This window comes from Accipiter gentilis, chromosome 34 (assembly GCF_929443795.1).
Source record: "Accipiter gentilis chromosome 34, bAccGen1.1, whole genome shotgun sequence".
In the NCBI taxonomy this organism is placed as follows: Eukaryota; Metazoa; Chordata; class Aves; order Accipitriformes; family Accipitridae; genus Astur; species Astur gentilis.
In genome coordinates this window covers 10,682,890-10,698,993 of record NC_064913.1, presented here as the reverse complement: position 1 = coordinate 10,698,993, position 16,104 = coordinate 10,682,890, and the positions used below count along the sequence as shown (strand labels likewise).

The window sequence follows — 16,104 nt, the reverse complement described above, 5'->3', positions numbered from 1 at the left end:
TCATTTTATTAGTGTTATCATTATTATTATTAGTTTCTTCTTTTCTTTTCTATTAAACCGTTCTTATCTCAACCCACGAGTTTTACTTTTTTTTTTCCTGATTTTCTCCCCCATCCCACTGGATGGGGGGGGAGTGAGTGAGCGGCTGCGTGGTGCTTAGTTGCTGGCTGGGGTTAAACCACAACACAGGACAAAGATCATTTAAAAGGAATCAAACCAATCCATTCAGTGCTACTCACATAATGGCAGTGAAGGTGTTTTCTTCTTTTGTAGTACTTGGAGCACTGGCTATTGGTGTTACTTCTACCAAAGAGCCACCTTTTTTCAAAGCTGCCACCACCTTTGTAATAAAAAAAAGAAAAAACCCACAATGTTAAAGGCTGCTGCTACATCTGTTTGCCAGGCTGGATCACAGTACTTTAAAACACTAAGCCAAGGTTAAGTCTGAACACATTTATGGTCTTCTTGGAAGCCAGAGAAGTCTTATTTAAAAAGAAAATAAAGCATACTACAGGAACACATGAAAAGACAGCCCACTTTTGAACTTCAACTCACCAAAGTTTTTTAGTTCTGCCCCCAAAGAATGTGGAGAAGAAGAAACTGCTGTTCCTCACCCTGCTAGAAACAGAGTTTGAAAGTCGTTGTTTGCAACAGGTTCTCAACAGTGCACTTCCTACTTCTTGAAGTTTACTATTTCTACTGAAAAGCAGTGACATCTGAAAAGGACCTACAGCAAACATGTAATGATTTTCCAACACACATTTTTAAAATACTGTGTTCCAAAAATTAATGGGACAAGATAAGATTGCCACACAGAACCAACCATAAGGCTTATTTAAATTCGCCCCTTAAGAAAAAGCATTCCAAGGGACTAGTTGTTTGGTGATCTGTGACTTCTTTATTAACAATGTAAGTTTAGTGTATTGGTTGAAGCAGCAAGCCCTTGCAGATACTGCTTTACATAACAAGGAGTAATTCTGAGGTAATTCTTTAACAACCCTATTTCAGAAACAGCTACTGCTACCCAATTAGGAAAAAGAAGGATATAGATGCCTAAGTATAGCTTCCTATCAAAAGGAAAAACTTAACCAACCTTAATTGCTAGCTCCTCAAATACTTTTTCTAGGTTTTTACTTCTCTTTTCCCTACACAGAATATATGTCAAGACAGCTACTCTACTTATCCCTTAATCCTAAGGCAATTCTGATGCTTTCACAAGCCTTTCTTTTTGCTCTGAATTTCTAGTATTTCTTCCACTCAGAACTCTTAACTTTACACCACTACTGACCATGCTGTTCCCTGACAGAGCTATGTTACATGCCAACTGTAGGGAAAATACTGTTTTCATTTGAATGAAAGGGAACTCTTAGGCATAAAGAACTAAATTAAGATTTCTAGCTACATCCAAAGTCAGGTTTAAGTGGCTAGCCCACCATCAGAGAATGCTGCTTAAGAACTCCAGAAAAAAATCACTTTTAACATCACAATTTTTAATTTGAAATTTGCCCTCTCCTTTACATGCACATTTCAACCACAGACATGATTGCAAATACATGCAAATATATGGCTATAATTTGGTCTTTCAAGCCAAACATTTGAGCCACAGACACTCCACGCAATTCTGAACAGCTTACTAAATTTACTGTAAGGAATGAACATATGCAACAATGCATTGTTCTGGTTTTAGCGGCAAGTCACAGAACACACTGCTTGAACTCTGCCAAGCTTGGTAACCTCAAGTGCATCACACACCAAATTTTTGTTGTTGCACACATCAAATTGCAAAAGCATTAGGAGGTCTTGGCAACAGACAGGCATAATGGATATCTGAAGAGCCCCGATTTTCCAGCAATCTGCTTCCAGGGCAAGCAGAAAGAGAAAAATGGGAAATGCAAGGCCACATACAATCTGTAGATCGCACAAAACTGTAGCACGGATACTTTACTTCTGACTGGCATTCTGGCATTCCAAGGTCTTATTTTCCTAAAATTTACTGTAGAGATACATGAAGTTAGGAAATTACTTTTTCCACCTGGTCCAGTAACAGGGTAGTTTAATGTTCTTGCTGAATTAAAGCATAAATATGGAAGAGATGTTTTCCCAGTCCTTTATGTTAGCATAACAAGGCAGATTTCAAGGAAGGCTAACCATCAGAAGTACTAATTCATATCTGCTACTACAGCTGGGTCCACAACCAAACTCCAAGCTTCAAACCTGCAATGACCATCAACACGTTGAAAATGCAAGACTAAAACTGAGGGAGACTTATAAAACCTCATCTGTACTTGGTAAGCCAGGCAAAAGTATGTCTGCTGTTAATCTCAGTAGAAAACAGCAATTGCTATTTGGCAGCCAACACTCTTTTCACGCCAACTATCTGTTACCAGTTTGATGTTGGAAAGTAAGAAGCCATATAAGGAGTATGCAAGACTGAGAACCTCATAGATCACAGATATGCAAGAGACTGCTGAAGCCTTGGTGTGATTGGGGTCCTCAAGTGAGTGGATATATTCCCCTTCTTGCCCAATTGACATGTTGAAATTTGCTATCAACCCAAGTATGGTCTTGCAAGTGCCAGTATTTCACCACTCCCAGTGATGGATGTATTGATAAATACCCATAAAACGCTGCCTAACAACTTGTTTGTTAATACTGGCTTGGTGTAGTGGAGAACCACATCACTGACTGCTCCAACACATGTAAACAGATTGACTGTCCCTCAAATTATTTTTTCATCTCACCTACCTGCTACCTTCACAGCTTGCCATACTGCCCATCAGATATCTTAACCACCCCTTGGGCTGTACGACTGCCAGTTTGTGGTCTATGGAACAGGCACAGGGCCCCCATTTGACTGGATGAAATCAGGACAGACACATACTTTATTACCAAGATTTCTGTTGGATGTTTTAATTTACAACAATATCTGACCATGTCATGAAAAATATACAGCTGAAAACAATAAGCAGCAAGATAAGCCTTGTGAGAAACTGCACGATCATGAGACCTGATTGTGGAAAAACAGAATGCCCAAGCTGTGCAAAACACCTGATTGTTAGTCTAATTTTCTAAAGGTGTTTGGCACAGAAATCTGCGGTTTGCACTGTACTGTTTTCATGCACATACAGAGACATTAAGTGGAAAGGACAGACAAGAACCAGAACTCTCAAGCAGGTTTGGCTTGTAAAGCATGTCATTTTCCTTTTTTCCAACTTCTTGAGAACCCTCTACCAGTTCATCCAGTCTTCTACTTCAAGAACTACAGAAAAGAGTAACACATAACAAAAAAAAAAAAAAAGAAACAAAACCCCAAAACAGCCCAAACCAACCAAACACCAAAAACTTTTAGAAAAGTAGGAAAACAAAATATTTCTCTACAATCACTACCGAATCCATGACACTATGGATGGTTTAGCACAGCATGCTGCAAAATATAGTAGTCTGCACAAAAAAATTCAACACAAATGAAAAATGCATAATAATGTTCTAAGAGTATCCTCAGTTGGGAGATTTGGGAGTGTGGAAGCCATTTTCTGCCCACATGAATTTAGGAAAATTTAGGAAGTACATATTTAGGCAGGAATACAGCTGCAATCCCTAGATATGCAACAGCTAAGTAGCACTCCATAATTAGCTATCACCTAATAAACATGCTATCTGCCACCTTACATCAACAACAAACCCTTGCAGGAGCAAATATGTTTGTGTTGATTAGACATATCTTACTACCTTACTACCTTTAGAAACTTGAACATAACAGTTAATTTTTTTTCTTCTACTGGGTAATGGCACTTTTACACCCTGAAGGGCATTAATAACAATTTCTGTTCGAATCAGTCCTACTTCAAAGAAAATGTTCTATGCAAGTCACCTTTTTCTTCTTTAGGAAAAAAGACATGGGTAGTGGCAGTAATAGAGAATTTGAGAACCATGGCACTTCCATATGGGAAAAAGCTTGTACAATCTACTTAATCCTGCTCAGGATTTCCACAGAAACTGACAGGAAAAAACATGATCATTAAAGCTCACCTCAAACAGATGTCACAATTGCAAAGTTTCAACCTGTTCCAGCTTTTGTACGCAACCTCTTACTACTCCTGAAAATACCCAGCATAATTGACATATTATTGATGTCAAGCTGTCACGAAACTTTTTTTAAAATTCACCTTATTTACTGTCCATAACAGAATATTAGTTACTACAATCTAAAGATTGACTTTTTTTAATATGCATCTCATATTTGGAGACTATTTTCATTCACACTTTATTAAATATTCGTAGATATTAAAAATATACCTGACACTTTTCAGTCATACCAAGATGTTAGCATTTTCAACCATAATCAAACTGCAGCTGTTCTCTGAAGATGATGATGTAAGCATCAGTGAAGCAACAGTCTGCAACTCCATAGAGTCACTTTGATGAACAGTGCTTTGAGTGTGCAATGTGAAGCATAATTATTATGCTTGATTTTGTGTTATATTAATTAGGCTACTGGAAAAAAAAAAACCAGGCAATTTGCATATGGATCAGCCAGTTTCCTGAAAAGCTTTGAAAACAAACTAATGAGCGTTTATGCACATACCTAATCATAAAATGCGGGCTTCCCACTCTCCTGTTTGGAGTTCTAAAGCCAGTGGAGAGATGGACATACAAAAAGGAGCTGCCAAAAAATAGTCGTGCGTCTCATTTACTCTGGAGACATATACTTTGATAACCATTGAAGGTCCTGAACTGTTTAAAACATACTTACAGTTCACACAGAAACCCATCAAATTATCAAAGATGGAAGAAAACAGAGAACTGTTAAAACCACTCCTAGATTTATTTTTAAACAGGTGAGCAACTAGTTCATCTAAGAGCTGGTGGCTGAATTGACGAATATCAGCAGAGATATACACAATGGGTTACTAAACCCAGTAGTATAATCATTTAAAAAAGGCGTTTTAATTCAGCTTCTGAGGCTCTGTTAATGTCCTAATTTGTCTTGCCTATCTGCTACCCTTTCTGTATTTTTATTTTTGGCTAAATTGAATATTGTTTCTGCTGACTTGATATGAGTGTTCAACGACAGAAAGAGATCATCATTTTGTTTCTGTTGTTCCCTTCCAACACAGCCTTTAAATTTATCTTCTCCTAAAAATGTCACTCCAACGTACAGCTCCAGTATGAAACAACTTAGATGCACAGCTGAGATTCAAATGATTGGGTTTGAACCTCATATAGGTGAAGGTAAGCAGTATTTGGGAAGATGGGAGGAGGAAAAATGCAAAACACGCCTGGATTCCCATTTCATCTTGCCGAGATCCTAGAGCAGAATAAATATAACAAGAAAAGTTTTATTGTGGCAATCTTCCTCTGCAAATACTACAGGATCAAGAGGAATGGGACTAAACTGAAGTACTCTTCATTCCCCAGCAAGGCAATGGCCCCCAGCCTTCTCTTCATACAGTTCAGAAGCATCAACTAGATGAGGAACGGCAGCTCTGACATGGAGTCAGCACACGTGTTGCAGGCCAGAGGAAAGATTTCCCGGGGGAAGACTATGAAGAGCTTGCTGGCAAGCAAGCAGTTGAACTAACACTCGGGACATTTCAGGGTACTCTGGTACAAACAAGGATTAAAACATAAAACAATTTACAAACAGGCGAGATGAAGATACTGTTTTAGGTGATGGTTTACCTTCAATTTGTTCAATGCAACTGATGCAACAGCAGTTGAAATACAAACCACAGAGACATGGTTTGTATTTTAAGGTATTTTATAGTTTGAAATTATTAGCAGGACCTCACACTTCAAAGTCAAACCTTTAGGATTTTGTTTTGGTTTTTTCTACATGCAAACAGTAACAAAATAGTACCTTTTATATTTAGAATAACTACATAAAACATGATTTGTTTCTTCATAGGACACTGATGCAAAAATAGTGTCTCTAAAATAATTCTGATCAACACTCCCAGTGTTCTAGAAATACAACAGCAGAAACTGCATGTTTGTTAACTCCAAAGAATAAACGAACAAAAGCTACATGGGTGGCATAAGCTGAAAAGACAGCCTTTAGACTCTGCTGTGCATGTCCTTATTTAGCATGCTTCGTCTGTATATGACTTCTTGTGGTATTTTTAATAACATTCCACTGGGTCTTTCATATTGCAGTTTTTGTATTAGGTCTTTGAAACGGCATAGTGTTATCAAAACTGTGCTTTAACATGGATGCCTAACTCTTCTATCAGGGTAGGTCAAGCTGTGTACTATGGAGCTAAAATGTTCTTTGGTTCCAGAACCACAAGCAGGTATTCCCACTAAAAGAAGATCCACTTATACAAAGGGTGTCATGCGATTAGATGTGATGCAGAACAAAAGAAAAACCAAACCATTTGCTCTAAGCCATTCTGTATTTTAAACCTTTTCTCATTTTATGTGGGGTTAATACTTCCATTCTTTTCACTCTTTTTTTCATTTTTGGAAGTTTTCATGCCCACCTCAAAATCCCTTTCAGTTCTGCATCAATCTTCTTTACTAGCTGCACTACACAATTATAACCTAGATGTGGTTTCACCACCAGTAGATGTAATGGTGTATTTTCTGTTGATTCTGTAAGTAAAAAAAATGCTGAAGCACATTAAATAAAGCACATTAAATAGCTATACTGGCCTTAACAGCTTGTTAACATTAACCTGATGAAGAGGATTAAAAAAAAGAGTTATTATTCGAAGCATCCTAGCATCAATGGATTATTTTATTTTCTATATCACAGGGGGATCCATTTCCTGAAAGCTCATCTTGTAGCAAGGCAGCATCACTCTCTGTGGATCACCTGCTTCACTTATAGAAGTCCCTCCTGCTAAGAAATCATTATTTTACACTTGACCATAATGAATTTTATTTTTAGTAACATTTCCCATTCATGAAATATAATCCGGTCTCTTTTCCTTCCCTAACCACACAGTTTGCTTTTCCTACCCAGTACAGAGGTGTAATTAACCAATCTCAGGCTGAGTTATAAAAGTCTTTGCTTTCAATCAAGTATTAAGAGTTACGCCACGACTGGAACAAGTTGCGTAACTATAAGGAGCGCCAAGCGTCTTGTGTCTTGTCAGCCTCAATTAAATACCAACACTAATCAGGAGACAGCAAATAAAAAGAAAACAATGAATAATCCAGGAAACGGCAAAAGTCCAAAGGTGACATGATGACCACCTTTCTCTTTCCATTAAGAAAGAAACAAATCCTCTTCAGCTCTCCACACCTATTGAATGAGTACGAAGTTATGCACACCCCCCGATCGGTTGCTGGGTCTCCGTTTTTATTTGAAAAGCCGCGTTCACACCCATTTACCTCAAGACACAGGATCCCAAACTTTTGGGGCCATCGGACCACTACCAACGCTCAGACTTCCTCGCTGCCCACCAGTACCCGACGGCTCCGAGTAGTTTCTAGACGCCTCCTTTTTCCTGTTGCTGCTCTGCACGCTACCTCCGGGGCTCCGACTCTCACACACCCGCCCGTGAAGCACAAACCTACCCGGGCGGTACCGCAGCCCTCCCCTCAGCCGGTGGTGCGGGAGGTTGCCCGCAGCCCTGAGGCGAAGCTGGAAACGTGAGGCCAGGCCTAGGGGTGGGGTGGGGGCCGCCGGCGGAGGAAGGGAGAAGGCCGAGGAGCCAGGCCGCGGGCCCATGCTTCCCCCCCCCTCAAGCGGCGGGGAAGCGCGGCCAAGGACCGAGGCCGCAGCGGAGGGCTCACAGATACGGCCCGGCCAGCGGAAAGACAGAGCGAGAGGACCACCCGCCGCCCCGGGGAACTACCGCGGGAGGCAGCTAGGCCGGACCCAAGCCTCCCAACCCACCCCAAACCCCCTCGGCGAGGGAACGGCCCGCCGCTGCCCGCCCTACCTGAGGCCGCGGAGGAAGCGGCTTCACCGCTACCGGGCGCCGCCGCCCGCACCTCGCTCCGCCAGACACTGCGCATGCGCACAGCACCACCCCGCCGCCGCCGCCGCCGCCGCCGGGAAGCCGCCCCCCGCCCCGGGCCGGCGGGCCCTGAGGCAGGCCGGGAGCCGTGCGGCACGCCGGGACGCGCAGTCCGCCGCCGATTTGCGGCGGGGAGAAGCGGGTCGCCCGAGGGGGATCGGTGGGCGTCCTGCCCACCCCCACGTCTCTGCCCTCCCCCCCCCCCCCCCCTCCCCTGTACCGCCGTGCAAAATACCTCGGGATTGGGAGCGCCCGGGTCTGCGGCCCGTCGTGCCGGCGGAGCGTTGACTTTCCCCGCGCCTACGAGCATCCGGGTCCCCAGGAGCGGAGCCGGCCGGGAGAGTTGGATGGCGTCGCCTAGCAGCGGCCTCCGCCACCGCCGCCCTCCCCGGCGAGCGGTGAGGTCCGGGCCGGCGGGGGGTGCTCTGAGGAGGAAGGGGGCCAAAATGGCTGCGCTCTGCGCTGCCGCCGGCCGGAGCGGCCCGCGATCCGCCGGGGAGCGCCGTGGACGGGCGGGCCGGGGCCGCTGCGGTGGTGCGGGAGGGCCGCGGGTGACAGGCGGAGGCGGCCGGGAACCGGCAGCGGTGCCCGGAGGAGGGGACAGGCCGCTGTGTCTGCTCTCGCCTGCCGCCTCAGCCGGGCCCCGTTGTGAAGGCGGGCGCGACAGAAGGCGGCTTGTTAATGAGTCCAGCAGGGTCAGGAGGCAAAACTGTCTCCCGGAGGGATCGCGGTCTGTCACTGTATCGTTCCCGGGGCTGGGTTATACAAATTGGAAGAAAATAGGAGCCCTGCGCAAGATCCTGTTTCGGTTGGGGCTCTGTGGTTTTAAGAGCCAGCGCTCTGTGGAGCTAGTGGATGGATGAGGGCTGGTCTGGGTAATGTAGCTCGAAAATCAGAAGTAGCTTAGGCCGGGTTAGTCCTGGTACGGAGTTAGCAGAGCATATCTGCCGCATGACTGTGCCGCTTCTTGGCGTTTGCTCTTCCTCAAGTATGGGTGACGATGTGCTGCTGCACGTTATACACGCCTTTATGGAAAACGAACAGCTGTTCCTACTGATGCTTAATTTCACTGTGATGATAAGGTGTCATCGTGGTAGCTTAGCTGCCTCTCTACATGGCTTCTTCCCTGTACACAGCGCAGGACGTTATTTTTGTTCTGATAGTACTTGAACGTGCCCACCAGACCGCCTTTTCTCTCTGAAAACATCTTGCTGAACTTTGTAACATCTGGCCGTTTTATGTATGTTTCAGTCCTTACGTAAGTCAAGAAAATCTTGTGATAACTAATGTCAAATGGAGATCTGTTTCACACTTTTTGTAGAGCCATGATCTCAGTGTTTCACCACACAGATCTAGAAGCACAACTAGAAGCACAGGTTCTAGTTGAGGGCAAGGGATCAGCTAAACTTTATGATGGAAAACTCTTCAATTAAATGAGTTCTCTCTTATTGTCCTTGAGTATGTACATACTGTGGAACATACTATATGCTTAGGTTGTGCCCTCTGCACCTTACTACAGCTGGTCTCCCAAGAAGTTGGATTATTTTCTTTATGTGCAGATATCTCTCCTTTTGGGTAAAATTTTAAGACTGATACTTTCTTAAGATGTTGTTTTATAAGTTAAGAGAAAAAGAGATTTGGAAGATGGAAGGTAGGAAAAGACTGACAGTAGTAGGGTTGTGTATTTGCTTTCAGAATAGTTTTGATTGTTGGGCATTTCATACCCATAATTCCTACATCTCATTGTTTAAGAAAAAAGTTAATATGTTTTAAAAACCCCTTAAGTATGTCAAGGAAATCAAGTAGTATTCAATTAACTGAAGGAATGCCAAGATCAGTAGGCACCTGCATGTGGTTTTCTCATATTTTCCTTTACTATGACAAAGCAGAAAAGCAAAAATGTATGTATGATGTCATTCTTACGAAGTCATGCATTATATGGAATGCATGTTTTCTAAAACATTTAGCAAACACTGAAGAAATGGTAAATACAGGGGACCTCTTAAGTAGTTTGCATATTCAGAAAAGATGGGGGAAGGTTGATTTTTGTCCTCCCTTAAGCATACACCTGGATTTCAAAGTCTTAGAGCTCTTCTTTCAGACTGCTTAGGCATATTTTGGGGGAAAGTAATACCATTTCAGCCTTCCAATAAGGAAGGAAATTGCAGTTGTTGAGTCTTTAAACTGCTAAATGATGAAGAGGGTGCATGATGGAACAGATCTCAAAATATCATGCTTAGCATAGACTATTGTTACAGTTATTGATTGAGCTTTATTTTTTTTTCCTACAAAATATGTATCCCTGCTGTGTCATTATTTTTTTTGAATAGTAATGAATTTAGTATTCTAGTTAGTTTTATTTCTTTCTTAATTTTCTTAATTATTTGTGCCATGTTCATAATGCAGGGCAATAAGTAGATTAAAAAATGTTCTGTTTTAAACTTGGCAGAAACTGTTTTTTTGAAATATTGATAATAAAGGCTAGAGACGGCTCCAGAGAATAGAATAATCCAAGACTTCCAATCCCTTCTGCCTTTTCAGATACGGCATTGACTTTCAGGTATATGAGAAGTCACTGTGGCCCACAGCAACCAGTAGGTAAGCAGCAGAACAAAACTTTGCACCATTTTCTGACCAGATCTTTGTCAGTTTCCAGGCTGTTTACCATCCTTTATCAACTCAAATATTTTAATCAAAAGGAAAGGATATTTAATACAAGAGTTTAATATCTTAGAAATTAGTGTCAAGAAGTGGATACTCATAGTATCAAACTAAAGCAGATGTTGGTTGTGTTTTAAATATTAGAAATAATGATTTTGTGACTCTACGGAGATGTTTATTCTTCAAGGGCTGGTTCAAAGGACATCTGACTGTATTTGATTGTTAACATAAAAATACTGCATTGAGAGGTGGCGAGGAAGATAGGGATATTAAAGTTAAAATAGAGGTTTCACATGTGTCCTGATCTTCACTGTTAGTGTCAGAAATTCATTGAGTATGCATGATGTAAATTTTAACTTAAAGAAAAAACAGTTTTACTGTAGTCATCTTGTTTGCAGGAGACCAAAATGTGAACACATTGTTTATCAATGTTACAAAATTGATAACCATTATTAGAAACACCTCGCGTGGTTCAGTGGCCAGCCTCCTTTAAATCATTTGACATAAAAATGATTGGCACTGATAATGTCTGATAATTGTTATTTTAAATTTTGTTCCAGGAAAAAATTATAAATTCAATATGGCACCCATTTTAGATTGGAAGAAGCTTATGAAAGTTGATCCAGATGCTCTGCCTCGTCAAGAGGAACTAGCAGAAAGATTGCTGGAGAGCATGTCCAAGGTATTCAAGGGGAAAACAGAACATAAGAGTTTTGTTATACATTCTTCCCTAAACTGTCTCTGGTTCTTCGCGTACATAAATGATTTATTTTGTGGATTTTGTTGATGTTTGTACAAAAACATTGTTGTCTCTTTCCTCAGGTTGATGGGAAAGACTTAAAAACTCAAACTCAGGAACAGCTGATACATCTTTTCAAAATCACTCAGTCGCTATTGAAGGTTTGTATTAATCCTCACTTTCTACAATTCTGCAAATGCATTTGTTTATTTTTTGTTTAAATGAAAACATCATTACTCTCGCTTTTTTTTCTTTTCTTTTCCTATTCCTGCATTGAAAACACTGGTTGCTCCTAAGAGCATTTATATGCTAAATGTGTGCTTACATCAGAGTATCTGCTTGCAGCTGTTGGGATTATGGCATGTAGCAGTTGGAAGTGAATAGGCCTAACATAGTTGTATAGTTAAGGAACCTTAGTTTTATAGATGGAAAATACAAATAAATATCTCAAAAATTCATTAGATGTTTTAAGTTTTTGGTAATGATTTTAACTTTAATAGACGTTTTTGTGGTAGGTTGATGTTTTAGAGTAAATAAAAATGTTACCATGAATGAAGAAACACTGCCATCCTAAAACTGATCCTATAAATCTATTATACTTTCTTGTATTTACTCATAAATGTACTGAAAGCAAGAAATAACAGCAGCATAGCTTAGTACATTGGTTTTAGAGAGCCTTTTTTACTGTTTTTTAATTCTCAGCAGTATGCTTTTGATTGTTTAGGTAGCCCTGTGGAATAAATTACTGAAGAAGTTATTTCAACAATCTGAACTTCTTAATTGTCAATATGGGGAAAAATGGGAGTGGCTTCATTTGTTTAAAGAGAGAAAATCGATATTCTTTTGTAAATGTTTTCATCCCTTTAAACATGAGGTCTATGGAAAATCTTTTCATTTATGTTAGTAGTAAATATTTCTTCTTTGTTTACTATACTTTTTTTCCCAGATGAAAGCTCAAGAGGTAGAGCTGGCACTAGAAGAAGTTGAAAAAGCTGGGGAAGAGCAAGCCAAATGTGGTAAGCAAGCCTTTTTATGCTGTTCTTGAATGATTTGTTAAATGTATTTTTTAATTGTTGTGTTTTTTTAAGTTTAGGGAACTGAATAAAATACCACCTGCTCTGAAGTCAATTGCTTCAAGCCAAATATTTAAAGGTTAACCATTGTTGTTTTATGTACTTTTACCTTGTTGGGTAATTCACTATATCTGTTCTGTTTTAACAGAAAATCTGTTTAAAACAAAGGTGATGAAACTTCAAAATGAATTAGAGGTATGTTTTAAAATTTTGTTAGTTTATAGAGTCCTGTTTGGTGGGTTTTTTTAAATGAGGATTTTTAGACTAGTATTCTAATCTAGTAAAGAGATGTAATGGCCCTACATTTTAGCTAATATTTTGTATTGGCTTTTGAATATTCACAAGCATCAGGTTTGCAAAGAGCTGTATGTACAATGAATATTTTTATGCTTGAATTAATCCCATTTATTTTTAGAGATTTCTGGGTTTTGTTAAAAGAAGCTAGTGAGCCCTTCCTGTTGCTGTTTGTGAACATTGGGAACGTTAGTCTTAGCATCAGCTTTGGTTTTTTAGTTCTTTCTATTTTGAAGAACTGTACTATATTTATAATGTTATTTTAATGCTCTTAAGACGGCACAAAGATCTGCTGGTGGTCGTGATACTCGTTTTTTGCGTGATGAGATCCGCCAACTGGAAAAACAATTAGAACAAAAAGAGAGACAGTTAACAGATACAGAAAAAGAATTGGAAAAAGAGAAGAAAGTGAATGAACAGGTAAGAAGGACCTAGCCTGACATCTCTGAAAGCTGGTCTGGCACATCTTTTGAAAAGTCACTGTTCTGAAAAGAGCCTCTGAAATTAAAAAAACCCCACTGATTAAGTAGGACTGCTGTGCATTTGTTTTCTGTTTTGTTTCTGGAGTTCTTTGTTTTCATAGTTTGTGTTGTTAGTGATACGTATAAAGGTTTTCCATCTCGTTCTAGCTTGCTCTTCGAAATGAAGATGCTGAAAATGAAAACATCAAATTAAGGAGAGAGGTTAGTAAAGAATTACTGCTGATTTACTGTATTTTTAACTTTATGTATAAATACATTGTTAGCTTTCTGTATTTATGATCTTTGGAGTCCCCTGATGTTTAATTCTGTTTTAGAATGTTTCCTGGTTACTGGTACAAAGAGAATATAGAATTTTAATCACATTTAGCAAATATATTGTATGTCTGCTCCAATGAAACTTAGTTAATTGAGGTCAGGAGGTGTCTACATTTGAATTTACATAGTGCATTAATTTTGTCTGGATTTTGTGTTTTGAATTTTTACTATTTTTCTTAAATACTATTGACAAGTAGATTTGGTGGATTTTAGAAAGGATGTGGTTTATTCTTGCTGCCTTTGCTAAGATTGTCTTATTGGTTAAAATAAAATTATAAAAAGCTAAAAGTTACTATAATGGTAAATGCAAAAGTAGAGTTAACATTCTTTATTATTAGGATTTTTTTTAATCATTCTTGTCAAATTTTTTTCTAGCTGTTTTTAGAAAAAAATGCATGTTTTAGAACTTTTAATACCTGTAATCTTGGCCTCTGAGAGAATAAAACAGACAGCAAAAGTTAAATTAGTGTCCTGGGGGGAAACCTTGAGGATCATTCCTCAAAATGCCCTTTTACGTATGTGTGTGTATGCATGTACATGCATGCATGGGTATCTAGAAAAAACTATTTTATTTTGTCTCTATGTTGATTCCTATTTAGTCTTCCTAAAGCAAAGATGATTTCTAATATGTTTCGTGCTTTGTTCTCCTGGTCTTGTTCTCTCCTTTTTAATCCGAAGAAAAAATGCATAAAGAAAAAGGTGAGGCTTCTAAGTTTTTTCTTTTTTTTAAAAGCAGAGTGTAGGAATTTGGACAGGTTTTGACTGTCTTAGCTTGTTGTGTTAGATTGCTAGAAAAGCAGCAACTTTGTCTTCAACTCTCAAAACAGATTTAAGCTTGGATTGCTCTCTCTGCAGAATGAACAATTGCGTCAGGATGTAGTTGACTATCAGAGGCAAATAGAGTCTCAAAAGGAAACAATTCTGTTACGAAGAGGAGAGGATTCTGATTACAGATCGCAGTTATCCAAAAAGAACTTTGAGCTTGTCCAGTATTTGGATGAAATTCAGGTAAAATCTATGCATACTATTGAATATTTATTAGGCTATTACTGGCCATAGTGTTTTTCACAAAGCTACATCAATTTAAAAATCAAGTCATGTGGAGTAAGGGAATTCGTAATGCAGTTGGGTTATGTGATGCATATTATCTGCATCTGTGAATCTGGCAGAGGTGAGGTAATGAAGTTACTGGCAACGGGAGATGTGTCTTTTATTCGCTGTTAGGATTTGTTGAAATTGATGATCTAGAGGTGAAATACTCTTTTCTGTGCTAACTTTATGTAACGCTTCCAAGTCTTGCATTTAAGGTAGCTATCAATTACTGCTTATTCAGGTATTAAGATGTACTCTTTTTAAAAGCGACTTTTTCTTTGATTTTGCAGAATTTGACTGAAGCTAATGAGAAGTTAGACATTCAAAACCAAGAAATGAGGAAGAATCTTGAGGAATCAGTGCAAGAAATGGAGAAGATGACTGATGAATATAACAGAATGAAACTAATTGTGCAACAATCTGATATTGTTATGGATCAATTAAGAAAAGAGAAAGAACAGTACAAATTTCAAGTAAGAACTGACTCATATTATTGAATGTAATTTTTTTTAGCTTTATACTGTATTTTCATATTTTAGCTTAAATTAAAAAACATTCAACATATCCAGTTAAAAACATGGTCTATTGAAATAACACTCTTTAAAAGTAGTGTAGTCTTTAAATTTGGTGCAAATTTTAAAACTTGACTGCAGATCACAAATTTTTTTTGTACAAAATGTTAGTCATACTGTTCTTAAGAGTCATGACCTTTCCTTGCTGCTGTAATGCTAATCGGTTAAATTGTATGTGCTTGATGTAGTGTGTTTGTACATTCACATTGCTTAAGCAAAACATTTTTTGTGGTATGATGTTCATCCAAATGGCATTTCTAGGTTCAGGAGCTTTCAGACCAGCTGAAAGCAAAGAATGAGGAGGATGATCCACTCATGGCAGCTGTAAATGCAAAAGTGGAGGAATGGAAGGTACTTTTTTAATACTTTTTATTATTTTTAGGAATTATTTCAAGTGTTCTGATGGTATTTTATCTTCTTTTCAGAAAATCTTAGCTTCAAAAGATGATGAACTCCTAGAGTATCAGCAAATGTTGTTTAACATGAAAGAGAAAGTGCAAATGGCCCAACTTGATGTAGACAAAAGCAATATACTGGCCCTTCAGCAGGTACAGTCTATGTGAGAAATTACACAGATAGAAATTACCATTCACTGAATATGCTAGTGACCAAATAATTATTTAGCATTTCACAGTTTACAAATACCAGAATATGTATTACTTATGCTTGAGAATTATGAGACGGGTTGATTCATTCCACTACAAAATTAGCTTAATAGACAGTGCACAAAGGAAACTTCTCTTGCTGCATGTATGAACTGCTGGCATGGATGCTGTTGGTATTTGGTTCTATTACTTCCATATTTATCTTTTCTAGCTATTAGTAGAGTGATTGCTTTAACATCTAAGCATCCATAATTTAATGGTTTTAAATTATAGCTTAGTTTCTGTCCTCTAACTTTGTTAG

At 39.2% G+C, this 16,104-nt stretch overlaps 2 protein-coding genes across 8 annotated transcripts in view; one reads left to right on the top strand and one right to left on the bottom strand.

The window, feature by feature from the left end:
- Positions 1-8,299, bottom strand: part of TMTC3 (transmembrane O-mannosyltransferase targeting cadherins 3) — a 35,754-nt gene extending 27,455 nt beyond the window's left edge. For 2 of the 6 annotated variants that reach the window (XM_049792430.1, XM_049792426.1), the window contains exons 1-3: positions 7,893-7,919; positions 556-615; positions 240-340 (exon numbers count right to left, since the gene is read on the bottom strand). The gene's annotated coding sequence lies outside the window, so the exon portion shown is untranslated. Of the gene's footprint in view, positions 1-239; positions 341-555; positions 619-7,892; positions 7,992-8,205 lie in introns of those variants that run through there. The other 4 variants (XM_049792429.1, XM_049792432.1, XM_049792428.1 and 1 more) reach the window with 4 other exon arrangements.
- CEP290 (centrosomal protein 290) overlaps positions 8,257-16,104 on the top strand; it is a 55,426-nt gene continuing 47,578 nt past the window's right edge. The window contains exons 1-12 of one of the 2 annotated variants that reach the window (XM_049792425.1): positions 8,257-8,368; positions 10,512-10,568; positions 11,192-11,313; positions 11,454-11,531; positions 12,317-12,386; positions 12,592-12,638; positions 13,014-13,157; positions 13,367-13,420; positions 14,390-14,542; positions 14,917-15,099; positions 15,460-15,549; positions 15,624-15,746. In XM_049792425.1, the coding sequence (XP_049648382.1) occupies positions 10,535-10,568; positions 11,192-11,313; positions 11,454-11,531; positions 12,317-12,386; positions 12,592-12,638; positions 13,014-13,157; positions 13,367-13,420; positions 14,390-14,542; positions 14,917-15,099; positions 15,460-15,549; positions 15,624-15,746 (1,098 nt within the window). In that variant the 5' untranslated portion in view covers positions 8,257-8,368; positions 10,512-10,534. Of the gene's footprint in view, positions 8,369-10,419; positions 10,569-11,191; positions 11,314-11,453; positions 11,532-12,316; positions 12,387-12,591; positions 12,639-13,013; positions 13,158-13,366; positions 13,421-14,389; positions 14,543-14,916; positions 15,100-15,459; positions 15,550-15,623; positions 15,747-16,104 lie in introns of both variants that reach the window. The other variant, XM_049792424.1, reaches the window with a different exon arrangement.